The 21,284-nt window shown below is 41.7% G+C and overlaps 1 protein-coding gene across 2 annotated transcripts in view; it reads right to left on the bottom strand.

Annotated features, from left to right (window-relative positions):
- RNF144B (ring finger protein 144B) overlaps nucleotides 1–21,284 on the bottom strand; it is a 170,628-nt gene that overhangs the window by 69,161 nt on the left and 80,183 nt on the right. The window contains exons 1-2 of one of the 2 annotated variants that reach the window (XM_012732964.1): nucleotides 17,188–17,214; nucleotides 5,979–6,179 (exon numbers count right to left, since the gene is read on the bottom strand). In XM_012732964.1, the coding sequence (XP_012588418.1) occupies nucleotides 5,979–6,143 (165 nt within the window). In that variant the 5' untranslated portion in view covers nucleotides 6,144–6,179; nucleotides 17,188–17,214. Of the gene's footprint in view, nucleotides 1–5,978; nucleotides 6,180–17,187; nucleotides 17,215–21,284 lie in introns of those variants that run through there. The other variant, XM_004693310.2, reaches the window with a different exon arrangement.

Below are 21,284 nucleotides of genomic sequence, written 5' to 3'. Positions count from 1 at the left end.
TAGTTAGTAAACTAACGTGCCCGAGATATCTAAATTACTGTATACATAATTTCACAACACCTCTTTCCACAGCCACTAAATATTAACTCCTTTTACTTAATAGCACACCTATTCATCTATGATTTTAGCCTCCATGTCCAAATTTGTCCTGCATATATAGCTGCCTTGCTTTCCACCACGCTTTCTTCTGGCCATTAAAACTGAGCAAATAGTCTAACAGAAACCATCTTCACCAACACAATATATTAAGCTTCTTCTAAGAAGAAACCCAATATATCAATTGATTCTCTGAAGCAACATCTGTCCAATTCCTTTCATGCGATGTCATTTAGATCAAGAATTACTTTCATGGAATAATTTAAAGCAACCTTCCCCAGAGGACTGGTTGAAGAGGAGTTAATAGGTATTCCACTAAAAAGGTAGCATGGTCAAATGGAAATGCGGTGTCAGGAAAGTTCAACAGGGTCCCCTTGCTCTCCTTTTAACCACAAGATTTTGCAGAGCCTCTAAAATACAAATATGTATTTCATCCCTAAGAGAGGAATAGAGAACATGCCAGTTTCCAAGTTAATCTGGCAATGGAACACTTGATTCAAGATTATTTCTGATCTTTGACCAGATCTGGAGGTTTGTGATGGCAGGGTCCTATTTAAAGGTCAGGTTTCCCTGTGAGGAATGAGTTGGCTAACATCTGCTGGTCAAGGCAGACACTCCACAACTGTCCATTCTGCACTCCCAGAGCACACTGATGTTAAAAATAAAAAGAATTTAAGCTCAGAGCAAAATGATCAGAGATACCTCTTAGGAAAAACAAGATGAGGCCAAAATATATTAAAATTTCACGGAATGTGTGAAGCCATATACAACAAAAGGACCTTATATGTAGACTTTTCCTGATGTTTGGGGGGGGGGGGGATGGGAGGAAAGGGGTGAAGTATCTTAGCAAACCCATTTAAAATATATATGCCAAGTAGTCTTTCCCAACCAATAATTTGGGAGATGTCATCCAATCCAATTTTAAATTAAAAATCACTAGTCTATGGTGTATTAAAAATGTCACCAACTTGGCCCTCCCGGGTGGCACAGCGGGTTAAAGCACAGCACTAAGAAGCTAAAGCCACTTCAGCGTGAGTTTGATCCCAACCCTGGGAGGTCACCACATGGCATGGCAGACCTCTCCTGACCCACCTGCTGCTCCCCTCAGCAGTGTACTTCATCAGTAGGCCTGTTCTGCTCCTCCCTCTGTCTCTGGTGAATCCTCTCACCGTGCCTATACCCCTGTTCTGTATGCATAAAAAAAATAAATCTTTCAAAAAAAATTATCACCGGCCCTCCCTGGTGGCGCAGCGGGTTAAAGCACAGCACTAAGAAGCTAAAGCCACTTCCGCATGCGTTCGATTCCCGCCTGCCCCGGAGGCTACCACATGGCGTGGCAGACCTCTCCTGACCCGCCCGCTGCTCCCCTCAGCAGTGTACTTCGTCGATCTGCCTGTTCTGCTCCCCGCTCTGTCTCTGGTGAATTCTCTCACCCTCCGCATCTCTGGCCTGTACCCCAGTTCTGTACAAATAAATAAATAAATCTTTAAAAAAAAAAATTATCACCAACTTATTTTCAGTCTTGGAAATAAAAAACACATTTGATATCTTTAAGTAAAAATTAAAATCTAGGAGATTAGATAACATTTTAATATATATATTTTAAATTTTTTAATTAAATTTAATATTTCTAAAGAAGAAATAAAGGCTCTTAAAAATTAACGTAGTATTCGGGTGAATCTGGTATAGCAATTGCAAATTTGCAGACGCTTCTGTAACTGAACACCCATAGCTTACTAATTTGAGAGATCATAAGGAATGGGGTATCAGGAAACCAAGGTTAATCTTTATAGGTACAAAGAGTTCTAATATTGGAGAGATACCAAAAATACCAAGCCATTTGATTTCTACTTTTGAGCACTCCCCAACAATGAGGAAGTATGAATCTAGATGCCAGAATAACCTAATTGCATTCAGTCCCACCACCAAAATGCTGAAGGAAAAATAAGAAGCGATTGGACTATTTTCAAACGGGAACTAAGATCTACTGAAACCAGAGGTCATCGCCAGCTCCTTGTTGTAGATAAAATGCAACCTTTGCTTGCATACCCTTACCCCAATGTGGACAAAGTAGAATCCCACACTATTCAATCTCTGAGCAAAAACTGAATTCCATATCTTGCTTTGAAGCTTCAGTAGCCCTTAGACAAAAAAATTTCCATCCTGGCTTTAACCAAATGTGGCTTCTGACTCATTGGTTTCAAGGATTAGCAGGGTCCAAAACATATGGGAGAAAGGCAGAGAAATAATCACTTCTGAAGCACAGCGTTCTAAAACAAAGCAAACCCGAAGGAGGCTGGTGCTACCCAGTAATGACAAGGCCATTTCCTCACTTCCTATAAAGCAACACAGACTGACAAAATAAGGAGGAACTAGCAAAGGTACCATTTAGTGGGGCTCTCCTTACCCACCCATCCCCCATTTTTTTCCTATGTCCAATACTATAGGACTTACCAATTTAGCCTATTTATTGTTTATTGTGTAGCTTCCTTGCTTGTCCTAAGACCAAGGCTCCCTGGTGAGTTTTTAACTGATAACCCTGGTGCCTGGAGCAGTTCTGGGACACAGATGTTGCTTCCCAGATATTTGCTAAATGAATGGTCAAACAATACTATTCTTTACTGTCCTTGGATCATATAGTTCAAAACATAAGAAAAGGATTTTAGTCATTTCCTTTTTACCTAAAAATAAGTCTTAGGCTTTTCCCCCAAAATCCTTAATCCAAAAAATATTTTAAAGACAATGGATATAAACCAGTTTGAAAAGGTGCCATGTGTGGGTTAACTGATTTCAGCTTTACTTGCTGGTTTTTTTTTTTTAAGATTTATTTATTTATTTATGCATATAGAACTGGGGTACAGGCCAGAGGTACAGGGGCACTGAGAGGATTCACCAGAGACAGAGTGGGGAGCAGAGCAGGCTGACTGACCAAGTACACTGCAGAGGGGAGCAGCAGGCGGGTCAGGAGAGGTCTGCTGTGCCATGTAGGTCACCTCTGGGGCAGAGATCAAACTCATGCTGAAGTGGCTTTAGCTTCTTAGTGCTGTGCTTTAACCCACTGCACCACCAGGGAGGGCCCCTTGCTGTTTTTGTTTTTTTTTTTTTAAGTATGCTTTGTAAACATACCTTTCTGAATGATTCTATTTCTTAAATGATTCATTTTTCCTTATCCCCTTGATTTAAGCATAGCTCATGAATTAAGCCATTCGATTCCCATCACAAGTCAGGGTACTAAATCCACATTTGTCTGGTGATCACTGTACTGGTCATGTCATAAATGCTAACTGTCCACCCACACAAAGTCACTGAAGCCAAAACAATGGGAAACAGGTAGGTTTTCAAGCCTTCCCCTTCACCATGCTGAGATGCCAGTGCCCTTCCTGGATGGCTCTCAGGCCATCCACAGTTTAAAAGTGAGGGTGATTCAAGCACATATAGGAAAGAATCAGGAACATAAACAGAGGAAGGGCCATCCATTCCTGGGCCCATGAATGAAAGCCCAGAGTAGCTCAATTTTACCAAATGTTTGCGTTTTCATGAGAAATTTTTAATATTTGTCATTTGAAATATTCTGATTGGCGTTTGAACACACATGTAGGAAGGATGGGACCTCCATATGCAATCTCTCCTTGAAAGCTTCATTTCAGAGGGGCCTCCCTGGTGGCCAACGGGTTAAGTCTCAGCGTTATCACCTCTACAACCTGAGTTCAATCCCCAGCCAGGGAGCTGACCCACATATAGTTCAGCAGACCTCTCCCGTCTCACCCACTGCTCCCCTCAGCAGTGTCTTTCTGCTTTCCACTCTATCTCTCTTGAATCCTGTCACTCCTGGCACCTCTGGCCTATACCCCAGTTCTCCTCTATGTAAATAAATCTTTAAAATTACAGTCTTGGGACCTCCCTAATGCACTTCGAAGCTATCCGAAGCCACTACAGCACAAGTTCAATCCCCGGCCAGGGAGCAGACCCATATGGCGCAGCAGACCTCTCCTGTCTCGCCCACTGCTCCCCTCAGCAGTGGATCAGTAGATCTCTCTGTTCTGCTCCCCACTTGGTCTCAGATGAACCCTCCCCACCCCACACCTCTTGCCTGTACCGCAGCTCCTGTATGCATAAATAAATAAATCTTTAAAGAAAACAAAGCCTCATTTCAAAGATCACTGAGCTGGGAGGATCCCTCTGCCATCAATGGGTGGGACCTTTCTGGACAATGCCACATCTCTAGTTCCTTCCAGGTGTCCCTCTTCTCTGCAGAAGCATCTTGTTCATCTTTATATTCCTATCATCTAGTGGAAAACCTGGTGTATAGTAGGGTCCCAAAAAATATTTGAATAAATAAAAATGTGAATAAGATCTATCACAGAGATTCACATCTCTATATAACTACTGAGAACTCTCTGAACTGTCTTGATACCTTAGAATGAAAATTCACATGCATTGCTACCAAGCATCAAATGAAAAAAGACAAACCCACTCCTAGAAATCTATCTGGTTCTCTTTATTATGGAGAATAAGACACTTTCCATATATTATGACTATAGCAGAAAAGGGCCTGTGACACATCAAAACAGTTGTGTATTGTGTACTTTGTTGGAGATGGAGATGAGCAATAGAAGGAAAATTCAGTAAATCACTACTTAATTTCTCCATCATTCAAAAAACCCAATCAGCTTCTTATAGGGTACTTAACTAAGGTGAGTTTAAAAATGTCTCTATTTTGTAAAATAAACAACCCCATCAAAAAATGGGCAGTAGAGCTAAAAAGACACTTCTCCAAAGAGGAAATGCAGATGGCCAACAGGCATATGAAAAAATGTTCAACATCACTCGTAATAAGGGAGATGCAAATTAAAACCACAATGAGATACCACCTCACCCCAGTGAGAATGGCACATCTTCAAACAACTAGCAACAACAAATGTTGGCGAGGATGTGGAGAAAAAGGAAGTCTCCTGCACTGCTGGTGGGAATGCAAACTAGTACAACCACTATGGAAAACTGTTTGGAGGTTCCTCAAACTGCTAAACATGGAGCTTCCCTACGACCCAGCAATCCCACTCCTAGGTATCTACCCAAAAGACACAAAAACACTGATTGAAAAAGATACTTGTACCCCCATGTTTATTGCTGCTTTATTTACAATTGGAAAAACATGGAAGCAGCCCAAATGCCCAAAAGTAGATGACTGGATTAGAAAGATGTGGTACATATATACAATGGAATATTACTCAGCAACCAAAAAAGAGAAACACATGTCTTTTGCAGCAACTTGGATGGAGCTGGAAAAGATCATGCTTAGTGAGATAAGCCAGAAAGAGAAAGAAAAATACCGGATGGTTTCACTCATAGCAGGAGTATAATGGACCAGGCGAGAAAATAACAAAAATAATGAACAACCATAGACCAGAGACATTCTGTGGGGGTGGAGTGGGGAATGGGATCAAAAACGGGGGGGAGGAGGGGGGAAGGGAGGGAAATGCATGGGACTATGGTGGTGGCACAGGGGTGATTTGGTGATGAGTAACCCGCGGGGATTACAATCGAGATGGAAAAAAAAATGTGCAAAATGATGTAAAAATGAACTTTGTAATAAAAAAATTAAAAAAATAATGTCTCTATTTTGTTCCTTAGCTAGAATGTGAAAAGACTCTACTTATAAAGCCAATAATTAAATTTTACACACATGCACACACATTGTACTTTGTTTCACAGTGGCTAAATAATGGATTTATGATTGAAGATATTATTAAACACCCAAATGTGGACTTGTTTTCAAAGCAGGATCCTTCTGTAGGCTCTCTGTAAGCAACAGCAATGCACCCTGTACTTTCACAATTCTTCCCTCTGCCTTTGTTCATAATGAAAGCATCAAGGAAACTTACGGCTGTGCAGAAGATACACTGGCACTCCTGCAGTGTGGTCATCTTGTCCAGAGACTGTTCGCACAGGCAGAGTTTGCAAGTGACGAGGGGGGCCAAAGCCAGGTCTCCAGGTGTTGGATTTTCAGTGGTCATGGTGAGACAGTGGAGCCTGTCAACTGAGCCCATCAGCCTCTCTCCAGTTTTCTTCTGTCTCCTCAATCCCTACAGAAAGGTCCAAAGAACAAAATATTGTATCTATTGATAGAGTTATGGTCACCAACAAGGTTCAGTTCCAGGAAAGCAAATCCTCACCCTCTCTGACTTCTCAGCATGCAGCAAATGTATTCCTGAAAGCAATAGCTAAAGACAAGGTATCTCTGGAGTCCTAAAATTAGGTATCTCTGGAGTCCTAAAATTTTAAGGTGATTCACTGTTGTTACTCCCAGGATATAAACTATGGAAATCAGAAGACTACTATGAATAAACATGCCATTTCAGAGACAAAGCACTGTAAAAGGTTCAGTGGACACAAAAATCATGTAAAAGGTAAAGAATTACCAATTCAGCAGACTCTACTTCTAAGTATATATCCAAAACAATTAAATGGACAATCCAATGTCCATTAACAGATAAATGTTCAGACAAAAAGCATTTTACACTCATAAGGGAATAATATACAGCCTTTAAAAAGGCATGAAATGTTGACACTTCTGCATGAGTGAACCTTGAAGACCTTCTACTAAGTCAAATAAACCAAACACAAAGGGCAAATACTGTATGATTCCATTTACATGAGGTAGCTAGAGCTGTCAAATTCACAGAGACAGAAAATAGAACAGTGGTTACCAGTGACTAGAAGGAGGAAGAAAGTGATTATTTGATGAGTAAGGAGTTTCTTCTTAGGATGTAAATGTTCTGGAAATAGTTTTGGATAATGTGGTGGTAGTACAACATTGCAAGTTTACTACACCACTGAATTGGCATGCTTAAAATAGTTGAAAAGCTCAATTTTGTGTTATGTGTATTTTGCCACAACTAAAAAACTATTTCAATAGTATAAAGGTACATTGTATTTCTTTACATACATTACTTCATTTACTCTTTTGCTACCATAATGATTATTTTCTTCACCTTAGAAATGAATTAAAGTCTTAAGTAGTTAAGTAGCCAGCTAGTGTTCTCAGAGTTTGTCCATAGAGGAGCAAAACTCAAACTCTCCATCTTCTGAGGCTAAGTCCAGGATCTGGTCCATTATAGTAGCATTGTCTCACAGTGGCTATTTATGTGGTATGGTCAGGCAGGGAGAGTGAGGAGGAAGATAAAGGGAGAGAGAAAACATGAAACCCATGACAAGAGCTGTCCTTAAGATCACTGAAGTTGTACAGGAATAAAATTTGTTTCCACACATAGTATGACTACAGAAAAAGTGTGTGTGTGTGTGTGTATGCATGTGTGTAGAAGAGCTGGGGTGTAGGCCAGAGATGTGGAAGGTGAGAGGATTCACCAGAGACAGAGTGGGGAGCAGCAGGCAAGACAGGAAAGGTCTGCTGGGCCATGCGTGAGCTAGTTCCCTGGCCAGGGATCAAATTCACCTGCAGGGATGATAGAGACTCAGCTGCTCGACCTCCAGGGAGGCCCCTAGGAAAGGGGATTTCTATACTGAAAATAAAAATTCTAACAGAAGCCATTCCATTAGATCATATTCAGAGTATTTAAAGAGACAAATAATTGTGAAAATCATCTTCTGTGTATTCACATTTTATGGCATATAAGTTGCCTCATATTCTGATTAAATAAGAGCAAACTCTTAAAGATCATTACTGTTTTAATAAATTCTCCCACAGAAATAATTGCAGATAGTCTCTCACCCCACAAGAGCCATTCCATCCCTTGTTTCAGTGTTATCGTGTCTCTTGTCACATATGTAAGCTCCTATCTCTTCATTTGAGCCTATAAGCTAAGAAATCAAAGTTATAAAAAATATGAAGCTATCTATCCCCTCCAAAAGTTTCCTCCTTCCTTCTTTATTTAGCATGATTTTGTGTCTGTGATAAGAACACAGCATAAGATCTACCCACTTCACTACGTTAAACTAGAGGTATTACGCTCCTCCACAAATGTGTACTGCTAAAAAAAAAAAAAAAAATGCTGCGTCCTCCCTGGTAGGCTAGGGGTTAAGTCTCAGAGCTATCATCCCTAAAGCCCAAGTTTGAGCCCTGGCCAGGAAAGTGACCCACATGGCACAGCAGATGTCTCTTGACCTGCAGGCTGCTCCCCTCAGCAGTGTATTTCAGTCAACCTGCCTGTTTTGCTCCCACTGTCCCTGATGAATTCTCTCACCTCCTCCCCTCTGGCCTTCTCCTCAGTTTTTCTATGCAAAAATAAATAATTATTTTTAATTCTACTGCACACATTTTAAAGACCTTCCTATTTTCATTCAATGGTTCATGCATAAGGTAGTGTCCCACCTAGCAGAGAGAAAAGAGTCTGAGAAGCTGTACAAAACACAAGACTTTTGTATGTAGAACAAGAAAGGTAAATTAGAAAAGTAAAATAAATTCTTATGAAAACGTTTTATGCCATCAAAAAAAATTTATAACACAGAGGCCTAACTTGTTAAAAGAAAAACATTTTCTTTTAGCATTGAGTCTCACAAAAATCACATATTTCATCTCCTTTGACATGAACATCCAAAACAATGCTTCAAAAAGAAGTGATATGTTTTTTGGTGTACAAAACTATTCCACAACATTTTTTAAGCACTGGAAGTTTATAAAAACAAAATCTTAACTGCCACCACACAAAAAAAATAAGGTGGGAGACCCAGTGTAGGTCCCGTAGACCTCCCAGACACCATCACAGAAGCCAATAGCTTCATGTTGCAGTTTGGAAAGCAGCCCCTTGGTGTTTCACTCTGAGAAAAAATCAATAGTGAGCATTTTCAAAGTGAATGGCCCAAGTGAACACTTCATTCAAAAAGAATATCAAACAAGAAAGCCTTTCATCACTGACTTGTTAGAAATGAAGTCGCTCAATGCCATCTGCAACAACATGGATAGAGTTGGAAGCCATGATGCTCAGTGAAATAAGCCAGAAGTAAGGGCCTCCCATGGTAAGTCTCAGCATTATCTCTGCTAGAGCCTGAGTTCAATCCCCAGCCAGGGAGGTGACCCACATGGCACAACAGACCTCTCCTGTCTTGCCTGCTGCTCCCCTCAGCAGTGTATCTCAGTAAATCTACCTGTTCTGCTCCCCACTCTGTCTCTGGTGAAGCCTTTCACCCCACCCTCAGCCTCTGGCCAGACCCCTAGTTCTTGTATGCATAAATAAATAAAGAAAGAAATCTCCAAAAATGTAAGTCAGAAGGAAAAAGAAAAATATTGAATTGTCTCCTTTATAGGGAGAATATAAGAAAACCAAACAAAGGATCAGGGAAAGAGACAGAACTTGCAAGTTGACCATAAGCTTGAGGAATGCAGCAAGGGAAAGGAAGAGAGAGGGGTCAAAACAAAGGAGGGAAGAGCACAGGGAACCTTGGTGATGTTCACGGGTGCCATAGTGTGGGAGAACTCCAGGGACTACATTGGAGGGGGATAAAGTTGGAAGAAAAAAAAATTTTATTAAATAAAACTTAAATAATAATAATAATAAATGAAGAGACCCAGGGAAATCTCAGGATCCTCACCTGAGATGCTGAGGTCTATCACCAGTGCCCAATATTCCTCTTTAGTCTTATTAAGATGCACCAGTCTCTACACTGTGAAACCACCAGAGCAGAAACTCACGTCCTGTCCAAACAACTGGCATATGGCGTAAAGCTAAGAGGGGGTGCCACACTGGGAAGCCAAACTACGGCATTTCCTCCTGGCCCTTCCATGGGACCACACCTTTCATAGGTACCCCAGCAATTCACACCCACCTGTTCCAGGTTGGAAGAAAACCCTTCCAGAGAACTGGCAACTTACTGGCTTACTCAACTTGTTTTGCCTCATACCTCACATTTTACCTAAAATAAGAAAGTGACTTCAATGTTCCACCCTCCTGCTTGATTTAAAACAGTAACAATTATAATTACTTTTACGGTTATTACAAATATGACCACACTTCTTATTGGGTATGAAGATCCCAAGGGAGAAGAATTTTGGCAGACAGTGCCATAGGCATGTTGGAAAGAGAAAAACTGGAATACTTGCCTTCAGGTTCAAACGTTGTAAAGTTACTACAAAGCTGGGGATGGGGAAGCAGCAGATTTCATCCCAATTGTGATGCACCCTCCTGTTAAACAGGACTGACCATGGCTCTCCCTGGTGGCCCAACAGGTTAAGTCTCAGCACTATGAAGCTATCACAGCCACTGCAGCACAAGTTCAATCCCCGGCCAGGGATCTGACCACATGGCGCAGCAGACCAGACGTCTCCTGTCTTACCCACTGCTCCCCTCAGCAGTGTGTTTCAGTACATCTGCCTGTTCTGCTCCCCAGTCTGTCTCTGGTGAATCCTCTTACCCCTATATCTCTGGCCTGTCCCCAAATTCTGTACACATAAATAAATAAATCTTTAAAAAATAATAATAATAAGACTGACATTCAGGACAGATTGGCTAGGACATGCAGAAAAAGACAACCATCCCACAACAACTGATGTTGTATTAAATCACCAGGAATCAGCAGACCCACCTCTCTCTGAGTCTCTCTGGGGCTATAAAGTGTTCGTTAAAGGAGAAGCAAGTACTATCTGATAGGAAAGAACAGAAAGTCACTGTTTCCCTCATGTGTTTTCATTAACATTGCCAAAGAAAGAAGCCGTACTGGAAGCACCGGATGTATAAGGAATTTTCATCTTCTGTTGGCGGCCTGAAAAAGCAATCTGCTCCCCAAAATGCAGAGAATAGGAGAGCCAACGTTCAGAGTATTTTTAACTGACGCAGTTGATGCCTCTTCCACTATAAGACCACAACAGTTATTCTACTGTATGAAAAGATAAGGGGATTGGAATGGGTACTGCTTTACTAGGATACTTCTACAGTTACCCTATTTGTCGGGAATTTTTATACTCATCTGTGAAAGCCTTTAAATGTGGGTACAGAGATAAGGCATAGTTAAAGAAGCTAAAAGAAACTGAAAGCTATCAAAATCAATCAACTGGATTTTACTGTTGCTAGAGAATACTGATGGACCTAAAATTCCAATTGATCTGTGTTGAGGTCTTCAATCCAGGCTATATTATGAAATTCTCCAAGTTTACTTGAAAACAGGGGACAGAACAGAAAAGGAGGGCCCTGGATATTCTCAAAATGTTTATTTGCCCATGTGAGACACTGACAGTTAGCCCTATCAGGCCCCAGAAATAAAAAGTATAAATGAATGACTCAGAGATTGCTGACAAAGGGGATTCAGGAAGGATTGGTGGTGGGATGATAAGGCTGAAGTGTAGCCTTGCATAATGGAGAGAATCTCAGGAAAAGAATAGTCAGTAAGAGAGCAGAAAAGAACAGATACCCAAAAGGTCTCCTCACTGCCTTGTGAGGAAAGTTCTTCCAATTCAACTAGGAATGAGATGCCAGACAAACAGCAACCAGTCAATACAATCTAGTATTATGCTGATCTTGCCATTTATGCCCTATATAGCAATTTATTGAGCTACTGGTTCATGTTCTTAACAGGAACTAGTAGAGACTCAAGAGGTACTGACCCAGTCTTATAAAGGGCTAATCATCAGCCATTCGCTGAAGCTCTACCCTACAAGCTGTATGGAATAGAAGGTAGATCGGTTGGCCAACAGGGTAGAGGGCAATGGATGTTGAACTGAATGAAGCAAGAAACATAGCAGGCCTCTACCCAGGCAGTGTTGTGGCTCTCCTCCCTGCCTGCATCTTCCCCTTCTTCCCTGTCATTCAGGGACTAGATGAACCAGTGCACTTCAGTCTACATGAATTCAGTGCACAATAAGAAATAGCAACAGTTGTAATTCACACGCAAAAAGGACAGAGGTAAGAACCCAAGCAGCCTGGCTAGTTCAATCAGAGAAAGGCAATTGTCCAAGTATACTGGCATCTATAAATATTTCTTAAAGACTAATGCTACCTGGGGTCTCAGTGCTATCAAGCTATCTCCAGCCTTTGCAGCATAAGCTCGATCCCTGGCCAGGGAATTGACCCACATGGCACAGCAGAACTCTACTGACTCACTCCCCTCAGCAGTGTATTTCAGTAGATCTGCCTGTGCTGCTCCCACTCTGTCTCTAGTGAATCCTCTCACTTGGTGAATCTTCTCACCCCGGGCATATCTGGCCTACATCTAACTAAGTTCTTCTATGCATAAATGAATCTTAAAAAAAGAGTACATGCATACATATATGGAATCACACATAAAATACTTTGCATATAGGTGTAACTACTCTCTAGTATGAGCTATAAAACAGTTTATCACTGTGTCTCATGCCATAGGAAAGGGAACTTTCGTTCTCTTCCCCACTGTTGCAGATTCATTCAGACGAAGTCAAAATAAGAGATAACAGTTCTTAAATACAAAATAAAGGAAAAAATCCAGTTTATAATTCCTCAGTTTTAACGTCTTCATATTAATTGTTTCTAAGATGTTCATAAGATTGTGACTTTGTATCTCAGACCATGAACATCTAACAAATGGAATTTGCTGTGTGTGTGTATGTGTGTGTGTGTGTGTGTGTGTGTGTGTGTGTGTGTGTGGCTGAAAAGGACAGATATTCTGTTAGGAAGGCATCTTAAAGATTAGCAAGAACCGTTTCAAGACAGTCTCTTTGAAATTATGAATAAGTCTATTATGGCTATTTTTATAAGTTCTAAATTATTTTGCAGTTTTATTAAGATATAACATTGTATTAAGTATACTGTGTATGGCATAATGATTTGACACATGTATGAACTGCAAAATGACTCCCACAGTAAGATTATCATATCCAACACCTCATATAATTACAATTTCTTGTGGTGCAAATCAGATTTAATTTTTCATTTTTCCCCACAGAATATATAGGAGAACTAGATGGAAAGAAATATGAGATTACAGCCAACAATGTATAAAGCATTGAGATAAGCTAACTCTCAACCCTACAGAGTATTAAGGGCAGGGTGACCAGGGTGTCAAATTTTTCACCTTTGCAAAATACCATCCTTTTTCTCTAAAACACATTTTTTTTCTTGCCTTTTCCCTATATTCTCATTACCACAAGGTATGGCCCAAGGAGAGGAAATCCATGCCAGCTTTCCCAACAACATAAATTTATCAAAGAAGGTAGGAGTGAATATGAGAATAACACTCAATGATATTCTTAGCATTGTAATTTTACATCCATCACAGCCTCCCCCTCCTCTACTCCACCTCTTTTTTAATCAGTGGTTCCCCTGCCTCCCACAATTATTCATACAGCCCTGCTGAATAATTTTCTTCCCCCTGCCTGGCATAACAACAAAGCTGAGAAGCAGGAAGGAACGCCACTTAAAGGCAGGTCAGACAATGATGTAATTAACAGATGAAGGAGAAGTGTTATTTCAGAAAGTTCCATAGAGCAAAAGACAGACTGTTTTCCTGGATCATGACATTACCAGGAAACTAACTAGTCATTAAAGCACAAATATCTAAATCAAAAACTTTCTCTAAACGAATAAAAGCAAGAGTAAATATCACCCCATCTGGTGAAAGAAGTTTCACATGGAAATTTTAATTAGAAACAAATTTTAAGCCAGTTTGAAAGAGGAATTTCCTCTGTCCCACTCTAAGCAAGACGTAGGATGTGTGTTTCTGTAGGTGTTTGCCAAATCTGTTTCTCAAGGAATCCACAATTCAGGAAAGGAAGTCAACCCACAAAGCACCAAATTCCACACGTGATAAGTGCTAGGGACATAAAAGAGATTAAACCCAGTCTCCACTTATAATAAACACACTAGCTGAGAAGTTGCGAACATAGCTTCATATAATCATATACACAAACCCACACATTCTGTGGGTCGATGGCTTCAGTCACAAGTCCACCTAAAAGAGAAATGAGATGTCCTGTCTACCTTCCCAAGAAACACAAAGAAGTAGTTGACTGAAGAGCTGAATTTAACCTCAGCACTGTAAAAGATTAGAAACCAATGATACATGGCTTTCAAACTATTTCCTTTGATAGAAACTATCCACCATGTGATCGGCACCATTTCCAGCTGTGCACAAGACACAAGAGAAGTCTGGTGCTCTTAGATTGTTGTTTTCAACTCAAGAAAGGGATCCTATCACCCTGGTAAGTTCCCACTGCCCCTGCACCTCTGGCTTGTACCCCAGTTCTATATGCATAAATAAATAAATAAATCTTTAAAAACAAAAACCGTCCAGATGACAAACATGTAGTTATTTTTTTATTCTCGAGTAAATCAACATGAATTAAGAAATCACCCCTCTAGTCCAAGTTGAGGGGAATTCCTTCAGGACAGAGGAACATCGTATACATCTTTAGATGCCAGTATTCAGCATAGTACCTGGCAAACAGTAGTTACTTAATAACACAGAGGATCATTTTTCTGAATATACATGAAGGAGAGAAAATAATAAAGGGCTAGCTCTGTATTCATTTCTACTAATTTAAAGGTTGAAAATTTTGGGCCTCCCAGGTGGTGCAGGGGTTAAAGTCTCAGCGCTATCAAGTTATTGCCAGCCACTCCAGTATGAATTTGGCCCCTCACCAGGGAGCTGACCCACATGGTGCAACAGACCTCTCCTGTCTTGCCCACTGCTCCCCTCAGCAGTGTATGTCAGTAGATCTGCCTGTTCTGTTCCCCACTTTGTCTCTGGTAAGTCCTCTCACCACACTATATCTCTGGCCTACACCACAGCTCTTGCAGGCATAACTAAATAAATCTTTTTTTTTAAAAAAAAAAAAGTTGAGCATCTTGACAATTTGCCATAGTTGAGAAGTTTCTGTAAATTCAGGCGGCATTCCTGCAAAGAATCCCTTCTCAGGCCCAGTGGCTTCAGATAGCTGTTCCCCAAAAGTCGAAGTGGACAGCATGACTCGTGTGACATTGGGTCCATTTTCTGTATCCAGTATCATCAGTTGCACAAAGCAGGTTTAGTCCCAAGACTCTTTGGACTTTGTTCCTCTACCAGCATTTGGGTTCAGCATGATTCCTGACCTCTGTCTCAAATTGGAGATTTCAAATACTGAGACGCTCACTCAACAAGTCATTTCCTAAGTCAAGGCCAGGGGGAGCACAGAGCCTAGGACTAGCAGAAACACTATGGAAAACTGATTCTGATGTCGTGATAATAAGTCTCTAAACACAGAAAATATTGAAACCGCTTCTCAAAAAGGAAATGATAAGCACACTTTCTTAAAGGTCTTAATGGTGCTCTGGAGAAAGTTCCAAGACAGTTAAATGATCTCAGCCCTCTTCATTCTACTAAGACATGCTTCTTTCTCCTACAGATTTTGGCTCTGAAAACCTGGCTGATAACCTGGGAAACCCAATAACTGACTCTTTTGTATAAAACACACACACACACACACACACACACACATATCTTCAACTGACCTAGTTTGGAAGCCCAGATGCCTTTAAATTGCCAATGAACTAAAACCATTCATGAGAACGGGATTTTGAATGCTGGGAATGTTCTTCAGGGCTCAGCACAAAGGTATTTGGCATAGGTGACTGTAAATATTTGTAAAAAGCTGGGTAAATGGACAGTGTTTGACCACACTCAAACCTTATTTCCAGCACAGTAGAGCAGCAGCAAGTTATCTAGAGTGATTGGTTTGGGGGTTTTTTGGTTGAGTTTTTTCTGTTTGTTTTAAATAAAAAGCCAGGCAAGCTCATTCAGCTACTCCACATCTTTTTGACATCCTCTGTGTGTGTTTACCTTATATTTGTTTACTCAGCAAGACAGTTTCAATTAGTCAGAAGCTACTTTTGACACAGGTTTTTTTTTTTTCCTGTTTTTCTAAGTTTATGACCGCCTGGAAGAATAGAATACTAGTCACACGTGTACGAAGGTGAGGAAGGAACTGTGGGAAAACGGTGGACTTGGATTTCATAATATATTTATCTCCAAGTAAATCTTTTATGCATCTGCAATAGAGATCGTTCTTTGGCCCTCCCTCTCTCCCTTCATCAAGGTGGTTTCAGAAATATTTAAGGGTTTGCTACCCAGGCAAAGGAACTGAGAGAGGAATTAGTGGTAAACAGAGGGACTGAGAAGTACATCTCAGTGAAAGTGTAGCATTTTAATTGGCCAGTCACTCACTCAGTGTAGACCGGCTGGGTTCCTTTTGCCTGTTCCCCACACCCTAAAAACTGAGTCATCTCAAAGTTCATTTATTTTGCTGCTGGACATAGACACCCCCAATGTGCTGCTTCAAAAATGTTAGAACATCTAAAACGTTCTTTAAATCCATACCATGCAATGCTCCCATAAACATCCAGAAGTATCAAGTTAGAAGAAAACTGAAAGTCCCATTAGAAGCTCCAGCTAATGTTTTGATAAGATCTATGCAACAGGAAGAATGAAGAAAGGGACAGATCGAGATGGAAGTAAAAAGACAGAATAATTCCCCAGAAAAGGGAATCCATTTCTGAAAATTCTGAATATGAAAAGTCTTCGGGGCAGGAGTAGATTTATAACCCAATCTGAAATTAGTAAGAAAAGCAAAATGGCCTGGAAGGAGTCATAAGCTAAAGACACCTTTGCTCTGCTGAAACAGGAATCGGTTTCATTTTAATTTAAACTTGAGAATAGCATGAGAGGTTCACTCTATTTCATCAACAACCACCGGACAAAATAATTGCTATAATATACGGCCAAGATACCACAGTCACAACATCTTATCCATATCTGTGAATATCAACACACTGTGGAGTCCAAATAACTCTGAAGGTAACCATTTGAGATGATACCAACTTTTGGTCTCCCCCTTAAAAAAGGGGGGGGTTTGATCTCATCTTGAATTTTACAATCCTGTCTGTAGAAACGATTTCACTCGACATTAAACTAGTTTCTTTTTACCTTTACCAAGAAAGATATCTATTTTTAAAAGTTAACAGGTGTCTAAGGCATTTCAGAATGAATTCAATACTGGATGGTTGTAAGCACTGGAGGCAGAAAATAAAACTAGGACTCTGGAATCACAATTAGCCTCTTGTCCTTTTATCTTTCTAAACTCGACACCATTCCCGTCTTGCAATGCCTGCAGCGTTTTCAAAAGCTCGAGAAACCTACCTGGCAGGAGAGCAGATCCTTCCTGCCGCCGCCGCGGGCTTCTCAGCAGCCAGCCTCGCGCACCACCCGCCCGGCAGCTCACACTCCCGGGAGGAGGAGCTGTTTCATTCTCTTCCTCTGTGCTCGGTGGCAGACAGCTTTACACTTTGCACGATTGCAACAGGACTCGGCTTCCCAGACCTATCGGGTCAGAGTAGGAGTGCCTGATCGCCTCTTTGCCTTGGGGAGCAACTGCGGCGCCCGGGAACCTTGCAGCGAGTAGGGTGCAGCTCCCCAGCAGGGCGCTGGTAGCCGCGAGTCCATTTATACAGGAAGCTCAGGCGCGGCACTTCCTACTTCCCATCTGGGTCGCACTTCAACTGCAGGTAATGGGCCTTAACCCTGTCCGAACCCCACGGCCAGCGCACGGGAGCAATCCAGCGCTCCCCGATTGGCGCCTGCAGCGGGGCCCCTGGTCCCGACCTCTCCGGTCCTCGGAGGGGGCGGCTGCCGCAGAAATCCCCAGCTGGGGGTCGGCAGCAGTCCCTAGCGTCCTTCACCCTGCCCCAAAGGGGTCATTTCACCTCCTGGCATTGGGAGCTCGCTGTTATTGTGCAGGTCTCCCCGCGCACGGCTCCTCCGCCTTCTTCCCAGCCCTTTAAATCTCCGCCTCCCCCTTCTAACAGCCCAGACCTGCCTCCCCACCTTGCCAGAAAACCATTTTTATAGGAACACTTCCCATGCACGTCTCATCCCAAACACCTTGTACCTGATTTGTCCTTTGGCGCTGAATGATAAAATTAGAACGCACGCCCATCAAATCAGGCCTGGCTTAGTTTACCTCATAAAATACAGGCACACCTTTATGAAACAATGATTCCTTTGATGTGCTCTCTCAAATTATGTGGGGAATGCTTAGTAACCTAACAGGTTGTAATCTCAGTGGAAGAAACTGTAACAACATAATCCCGAAGCTAGGGAAGCTGGGGGAGTGGAAAGGTGGGAAGAGTTCAGTGAGCACCTTCCTCACTGTAAGACCTCGGACACAATATGTTGTGTGAGGTTTATAACTGATTGTTTTATCTACTCACTCCCACACACACACCGCTGAGATCCCATTCACTCTCCCAAATCTGAATTCAGCGATTTAGAAATGTCTGCTCTGTGCTCACCCGCCAGCCTCACCCCACTTTTGCAAACAGAGTCAGTAATGTGTTTCCTAAAAGGAAGGGACCAGACGCTCTTTGTTGAAGGAATCAACTTGCCAGTGAATTGGCAATAGCAGGAACTGATCCAAAGGGCATAAGCTAACTGCATCTCAACCCTTCATGATGAAGAAAACTTCTAAGCGAAAGCCAAGTGCTTCTCACACAGGGGATCCCTGTGTGAGAAGGCAGGAGACCAGCGCACCAGTGGGAGAGCAAGGGAAACAGACAAGAGACATAGGCAGTAAGAGAACACACAGTGGGACCCCAAAGTACTAAGATCAGCACCTATTTGAGCTTGAAAAGACCTTCTAACTAGTTTTGTTTTTCTTTTTAAAGATTTATTTATTTGTGCATACAGAACTGGGGTGCAGGCCAGAGGCTCAGGGGCGGTGAGAGGCTTCACCAGAGACAGAGCGGGGGACAGAACAGGCAGATCGACGAAGTACACTGCTGAGGGGAGCAGCGGGCAGGTCAGGAGAGGTCTGCCGCGCCATGTGGGTCACCTCCGGGGCAGGTGGGAATTGAACTGATGCAGAAGCGGCTCTAGATTCTAAGTGCTGTGCTTTAACCCACTGCGCCATCAGGGAGGGCCCCTTCTAACTAGTTTAATGCAGATGCCTACTAGGGAGATTTGAGGATAGGCTTGAACCAGGGAGAGACAAAACTAGAGCCTAAATCTGTCAGATGACCATAGTACACTTCAATTTAAACCACTCCACTAATGCCTAACTTCCAATTTAGCTACTTAGGTTCTGAGATAACAGACCCCAAGGTCTACTTTGGGATCTGACCCTTATTGATAGACATGAGTCAGGAGAGATGAACAACACCTTCTAAGAGGTTACTTTATTCATTACTGTTAATGCAAAAATGGCAACTTAAGCCAACGTTCAACACACAGTTCACTTTTTGAATTACTGTGCAATTAAATTATCTTCTGTCTACAGGAGATGAGAAGAAGCTGCAGCAGAGAGGAATAATAACATAGGTCACCTGGCCCTCCCTGGTGGCACAGCGGGTTAAAGCATAGCATTGAGAATCTAAAGCCGCTTCAGCATGAGTTCGATTCCCGCCTGCCCCAGAGGAGATCCACATGGCGTGGCAGACCTCTCCTAACCTGCCCGCTGCTCCCCTCAGCAGTGTACTTTGTCTATCTGCCTGTTTTGTTCCCCGCTCTGTCTCTGGTGAAGCCTCTCGCCGCCCCTGGGCCTCTGGCCTGTACCCCAGTTCTGTATGCACAAATAAACAAATCTTTAAAAAAGAAAAAATAGGTCACGTAATAATCATGCTGCAAAATGTTGCAAAGGCTGGGGGAAGGAAAAATACTATATAACAAAATAAAAGCATTTTCAACCATGCAAGTTTATGTAAATTGCATTCAACTTTTTGTACGAATAAATCAACATCCAGAACACTACAGTGTTGGGTGAAAATTCTTACTGTCCAACAGGTCTACAATGTGCATTCATTCATTCCCTCCATCATAAATTGATTTCCTCCCTCCCAGAGAAGTTACTCCAAGCTAAGAAGACAAAGATCAGTGGATATGGTCACCGACTTAGAAGATCTATCTCTCATACCAGGGAAAGAATCAGACCAGCAAGTCAATTACCAGGGTACCATAACGTGCTATGAGAGCAGAGGAGATGTAAACTAAAAGAACAGGGCTTTGAGAGAATCTCACCAGGGTTCCCTGAGAAACAGACTTAAAGCTGAGTCTCAAGAAGTAGACTGAGGGAGCAAAATGGGACCCAATCAGAGGCTCTAGCCAATGCAAAAGCCAAGAGACATGAAACACTGTCCATAACTCAGAGCAGACGAATTCAGAATAAAGAATGAAGACCTGCCCTTATGTAATGATAACGGGCATGAAAGGAAAAGAACAAATAGAGAAGGAATTCAGAAACAGAATTGATGAGATCTGATATCTGATTGGATGGATGTGAGGGGAGAAACTGAGAGATGGGGGTGGGAGAGAGGGAGAAGAGAGAGATAAGAGAGGAGTCCCAGGCTGCTGAACCAACAAACTCTCTCACCTCCTTATTATCAAGAAATCAGAACAAGTTTTAACATACTCAAAATTCAGTTTTCTCATCTATAAAAGAGGAATTCTGGTGTTCATTTCATCAATTGTTGTGAGGGTAAATGAAAAAATTTCTTAAAGTAGCAAAAGCCTAATGGCTCATACAAGTCTTGGGGATGAAGCAGTACATGTCACCTGCCAGAATTACACAGTATACAACCTACTCACCTGAAAAGAAGTCAGGAAAGAATCTAAAAGAATACCAGTATTTAAGGGTACATAAAAGAAAAGCTCTCAAAAACTGCCTATTTTAGACACAAAATTAATGTAACCAGGCCCCTCCTGGTGGCGCAGCAGGTTAAAGCACAGCACTAAGAAGCTAAAGCCACTTCGGCATGAGTTCAATCCCCACCTGCCCCAGAGGTGACCCATATGGTGCGGCAGACCTCTCTCTCCTGATCCGCCCGCTGCTCCCCTCAGCAGTGTACTTCATCAGTCAGCCAGCCTGTTCTGCTCCCACTCTGTCTTTGTGAAACCTATCACCACCCCTGCACCTTTGGCCTGTATCCCAGTTCTGTATGCATAAATAAATGAATCTTTTAAAAAGTTAGTGTAACTTTTGATATTTTGTACTGAGAAGGGAAATTCAGCCACTGTAATCTACACAATAATTTTTGAACAATAATAGACATATATTACAAACTGTTCACCACAAATTACAGGCAGGTTGACCTTAGTCCTAATAAAGAATCATCTTCTAATTTGAATTATAGACCTTCCTAAAGTAAAAACAGAGTCTTGACATTAATGGTAAGTAATCCAAACTGTAGAAATTGCATTAAATTTTATTTTATAATAGTAGATTACCAAGTGTTGGTAAAATATAT

This window comes from Condylura cristata, unplaced genomic scaffold, assembly GCF_000260355.1.
Source record: "Condylura cristata isolate star-nosed mole 26May11 unplaced genomic scaffold, ConCri1.0 scaffold00037, whole genome shotgun sequence".
NCBI classification, from domain to species: Eukaryota; Metazoa; Chordata; class Mammalia; order Eulipotyphla; family Talpidae; genus Condylura; species Condylura cristata.
This window is presented reverse-complemented; position numbering and strand designations above follow the sequence as displayed.